The sequence below is a fragment of the Juglans microcarpa x Juglans regia genome, chromosome 2S (assembly GCF_004785595.1).
Source record: "Juglans microcarpa x Juglans regia isolate MS1-56 chromosome 2S, Jm3101_v1.0, whole genome shotgun sequence".
In the NCBI taxonomy this organism is placed as follows: Eukaryota; Viridiplantae; Streptophyta; class Magnoliopsida; order Fagales; family Juglandaceae; genus Juglans; species Juglans microcarpa x Juglans regia.
In genome coordinates, this window is record NC_054597.1 from 30,137,315 (window position 1) to 30,142,698 (window position 5,384).

The 5,384-nt window shown below is 31.3% G+C and overlaps 1 protein-coding gene across 1 annotated transcript; it reads left to right on the top strand.

The window, feature by feature from the left end:
* Nucleotides 1–1,505: 1,505 nt before the first annotated feature.
* Nucleotides 1,506–2,599, top strand: LOC121251861. The gene is made up of 3 exons (XM_041151251.1): nucleotides 1,506–1,541; nucleotides 1,745–2,102; nucleotides 2,411–2,599. Exons 2-3 carry the CDS (start codon nucleotides 1,768–1,770, stop codon nucleotides 2,463–2,465), a joined length of 390 nt encoding a protein of 129 aa, XP_041007185.1. The 5' UTR covers nucleotides 1,506–1,541; nucleotides 1,745–1,767; the 3' UTR covers nucleotides 2,466–2,599.
* The last annotated feature ends 2,785 nt before the right edge of the window (nucleotides 2,600–5,384 follow it).

Consider the following 5,384-nt stretch of genomic DNA (forward strand, 5'->3'; position numbering starts at 1 on the left):
TCCGAATAGATGTAGATATTTCTTTCTCAAATATCACTCAAACATAAAATATTTTTCAATTTCAAATCTTCAACTTTTTCATCTAACATTATTCAAACACGAAACTCAATACAAATTTTACAAATTTTTAAACAAAATACAAAAAATAATATAACTTTTTTTTAAAATTTAAAACAAAAATAATACTAAAAAGTTATATTCAAATAATTTTTTAACTTTATAATATTTGTATTCAACTTTTTCTCTCTCATTTTTTCAAACCTAATAAAACATTTTAATTTAAACGTCTATTTCACTACTATTTACATATATTCTGAAATATTTTTAATTGTCCAAACAAGACCAAGATATATGCTCTAGGCATGCACCTAGGTTGTAGTAAGCCAACGAAGAAGAGTCTCAATGCTTAATTGGATCTATAACGACGGCGCACGTCATGAAGGATCATCTTGATGTTAAAGGCAACAATGGAGGGTAGGCGACATCCCTTCGCTTTAGTATCTCTATTATCATTGGTGATTAATAGGATGACTTGGATGGAGCAGAGCTTCGATGAGACGAAGGGCATGGATTAGAGGCATTTGGATGGGAAAAAAGTTGGGTTGCTACTTGCCCTATGGGCAGGTAGCTGACCCTCCCAGCCCCCGCACCTGCCTAGTTGGGGACCAAGTTTTTAGTCCTGTCACTTGGTCCCTCCCATCCAGACAGGTGGGTGGATTGGCCTATGCCCATCTGGCCATGCACCCCATGCAGTGAGAGAGAGCGAGACTAAGAGATTGGCGACCGAGAGAGAGAGAGAGAGAGAGAGAGAGAGAGAGGGGGGGGGGGTTTGGTGTTGGTTAAGGGGAGAATATTTTGACTGCGTTTGGATGTTAAGATAAGTTGAGTTTTTTTATAAATAGTATTAAGTTAAAATTATTGAATAAATTTGGTGGGATCTATTTAAAATGAGTTTAAAATATAATAAACTCATTTTAAAATATAAAATGAGTTCAATTCATTTCATTTTATTTTATCTCATCATTATAATTTTCATAAATTTTTATATAAAATATAATAAATAATTCAACTTTTTCAAATATTAAAATAATAATAATATTAAAAAATAATATTCTAATAATATTTTATTTAATTAAATTTTATTTTCATTTCAACTCATCCCATTTCATTTCAACTCCTCGTGCAAACCAACCATCCCACTCCGGTGATTTTCCGTGTTTTTTGCGCGTGTAGTCTGTATAGTGGTTTTTTATATTTTTTTTCATTCTTCCTCTGCCTGTTCTCTCTCGCTTCTCATTTGCTCCTCCTCCCTCGCCCCCCAGTCAAGTCAAGTGAGGGTTTATCATCCTCAAAGAAATTACTGTCGGGAACCAAGAGAGCTCCGTCACCCGGATCTTCAACCGGATCTAAGCCGGAGATTCAACCTTAATAACAAGCAACGGGCAATATTTGGAAACCATCAGAAGTCCCTGTGGTCTTGTCTGGGCAACGAAATAGGTTTTAAGGCCAGAACCATCGGTAGTCTCTGTGGCCTTGTCTCAGTAGTTTCTTTTATCCTTTTCCAATTCAATTCTTGAATCCTCTCGGTCCCTCGGAGCCCCATGCCCTGTCTCCTCGCTCTCTTCCTCTCTCTAGCATGCTCTGGTTTTCCTCTTCCTCTAACCTTTTGCAAAGCACTGCAACGTTATCAATAATTATATATATTTTACCATTGATGAGTACGATCTCATTTTTTGTTTTGTAGTTGTTTGTTTTGTCGCCGGTCTAATGGTGAAAGTGAAACCTTTCTCGAGAAACACCAGACTCAAGAACCATTCTGACGAACCACTGAAGGTTGCTGTGACAGTGGATAGCAGATTTCAATCGGATGACATATCTCTAATAATCGAACCGGGTGAGCACAGGTACATGTGCTACGCCGATTTGGGGATTGAATACAATGGTGGACGTCTGGTAGAAGTGTTTTTTTACATCGGAGACCGGCAGATGAAACCTATACTGACATCGCAGATAAGGGATCATGAGAAAATCATATTCTTCAAACGAGAGGATGGAACCATCGCCCACAATCTAATCAAGGGGTGTATGATCAAGATGAACGGGTAATTCTGAGAAATGATTTCTACGTGTCCCAAATAGACAAGTTCTATATAAGCTTTTATAAAAATGTAGATCTTAATTTAAAAAATTGTAAAAAAAATTATTATTTATTAATAAGACCTTTTATAAAAGACTTATATAAGACTTGTCTATTTAAGATTTGTATCTAGCATTAATCTTATTTTATAACTTGTTCAGAAGGGACGCCTAATAAAATAATCGGAGATGGAATTTTGATTGACAGAGATGCTTTATTTTTCTCCTTTTTCTTTTCATTGGTTTACTTGCTCTGTTATGTTTTGAGTTACAGGATAGTTATCTCGGTGAAAGGCGCGGTGAAAAAGATCAAGTCATTGCTGATGTAGATGGGTTTCGAATACCCGTCGGTGTGATTGAAGTTGAACATGAAGACGACAAGCATTCTACGTGAGTTCTTCAGCTTCGCGAGGGACTAACAAGTCTGTGTGTTTGTACCAGATTCATGGGAAGAGTGATAGTCATCGAACGTATCGGGTATTTGTTGGTTAACAGTACAAGAAATACAAAAATAAACTTTCACACGTACGTTATTTTTACTTGGATTGTAAATTTATTTATTTATATTAAAAAATAGATATAATATATCATATTATTTTTTATAAATATTTTTTTAAAATATAATACTTTTCAAATAAATTCATCTATGGCATATCAATCTTGTCAAAGATCTCCAGCCTCACTCAGTTTCTTTTATCTACTAGGTTTTTGTTTTTTGTTTTTTTTTTATCTACTAGGTTACTTGTTCACAATTTCTTTGGTGCCATTGAACATGACGACAAGCTGCATTCGACATGAGTCCTATGGCTTCGAGAGGGATGAACAAAGTCTCCGTTTGAACGAACGGTAATTTTTAAAGAAAATCCAACTCCATATCTCCGTACAAGATCCTTTGGCCCCATTTACGGCTTTTTTATTTTTATTTTTATTTTTGAATAGCACTGCTTTTATGTACTAACTAGGCTGCTTGTTCAAACGTTATAGAACTTCTTTAAAAAAAAAAAAAAAAAAAAAAACTTGACACTTATGTTAATAATTTTTTTATAAATATAAGAATATTTTTTATAAGATGTAAAATATAGAATAACGAATGAAAAGAATTTTTTCTTGTTATGTAACTTAAAAGTCAAAAAAAGTGTAATAATTTTTAAATATGTGAATGTATTATGCATGTGCCATCAAGCTTGGACTGGCAGAGAAGTAGAATCCGTATTAGGTATCGAACCTTTTTTATTTTTAATTTTTTCAAAGAGAAATCCAATGTTATCACGTACGTCCGTGCGCATCTTCTTTTTCGACTCTGGCGACGGCGACAGAGTTGGAGCAGAAAATGACAAACTAAGATTGCGTTTTAACGTTAAATTGAATTGATTTGAATTGAGTTAAGATGATAAAATATTGTTAGAATATATTTATTATTATTATTATTTTAAAATTTAAAAAAATTAAATTATTTATTATATTTTATATTAAGATTTAAAAAAATTGTAATGATGAATTGAAATAAGTTTACTTTTCAAACGAAGCCTAACAGTCAACTAACTACTCATTAACTAAAATAAACTTAACCCAAGTAAACTTTAACTTGGACTATCAAAATAAATGTGCTCTAAGGGATTATTTGGATGTTAAGACGTTTTCATCTCATTCCATTTTATTTTATATTATTTAATTATATTTTAACATTTAAATATCATTTAAATATATACTTTTTCAATTTCAAATTTGTAAATTTTTCATTTAATCATTACAGTTTTTTCAAATTTTCAAACAAAATATAAAGAATAATTCAACTTTTCAAATCTTAATATTAAAATAATGTTAAAAAATTATATTATAATAATATTATAACTTTATAATATTTTTATTAATTTTTTTCTTTCTCATTTTTCAAAACTCTATAAAATATCATAATTCAAACTATTTCACTATTATTTACAAATCATTTCACTACTATTTACAGATTTCTTATTTCATCTCATCTCATCCCAAACATTCTTATTTTAACGATTAGCATGTCTAACAAGATTTAGTGTAAGATTCCAACGGAGTCTTATAGTTTAGATCTAACCAATTTTTATACAAAAACCCTCCAATTGAACTTACTGAATCGGATCGATTATTTTCCTACATAGAACTCACAACTTTCGCAACTTATTTAGTATTACGAATATTTATTAATAACGTGAAACATCGATAGGCATTTATAATCATGAATTAGATCATCCATGCGATCGATAATCTAGTTTCAAGCATTATGACAACCGATAATATTTTGTGAACCCATTTATCTATTTTCATGTCCAATTTTTTTTAAGAGTTAAAATATACTTTCAACAGTTAATAAAATTTTAATTGTGAAAAAAAAAACTGATAAAAATAAAAAATGTGTTAAAGGAGACATAAAGTAAGATGGGGAAAAGTCATAAAAAAATTTACAACTTTCATAAAAATTCATTTAAAAAAAAAAATTACTTCCTATGGAAGCTGAAAAGCTTATTTAATATTCTCGACAACTCTTTGGAGTCGTTTGGATGTTAAGAATATCTCAAAACATCTATAAATATTAATGAAATATGTAGTTTAAAACTTGCAAAGATTTTAGCCGAGACTTGGTCGTAAAGAATGTAATATTGTGGGGGAGTGGGAGTTTGTAACAATGGGGATTTTGGCGTGTAAGTCGGCGATCTGATTTTAGACTAAGAAATAACCAAAAGCTTACAAGATTATTGAAATATTTTGGATCAAGAAATCACCTTGTGACATTTAAGACTTCTAATAATAAAATCAAACTTTAGAAATAGATATATATTTAGAAATAGATATATATACATAATTATTTTTTTAAACACAACTACAACTACTACTACTACTACTATTACTACTACTAAAAATAATAATTGTTAATGTTGTGTTTTGTACGCTTGAACAAGATTCTAGCAACTCGGGATGAAATCTTCACCTGCTAACACAAAGAATAAGGTGGGCTCGGGATGGTCTGGGGAATCTCTGATGCCTAAGTTAGTTTTGCATATTTAGAGTATTGTCTTTTTTAATAATTGAGTTTAGAGAGAGTTTTTTGTACTTAAGATGTCTTTTATACGAGGTTTCAATGGGGACACTATGTACCCGATGCCAGCATCTCGTTGTCCCACCCATAGTTGTTTTAGCCTGAATATTTAATGTGATGTAGTGTTTTGAGATATGGCTTTTAATGTGACGTGGCTTATGAGATAATGCTTTTAATG

Excerpts from the sequence above, each read along its gene's own strand:
- LOC121251861 (XM_041151251.1), top strand. The coding sequence starts at position 1,768 with ATGGTGAAAGTGAAACCTTTCTCGAGAAACACCAGACTCAAGAACCAT. Across the intron at positions 2,103-2,410 it reads TGTATGATCAAGATGAACGG|GATAGTTATCTCGGTGAAAG; the intron begins GTAATTCTGAGA and ends TTTGAGTTACAG.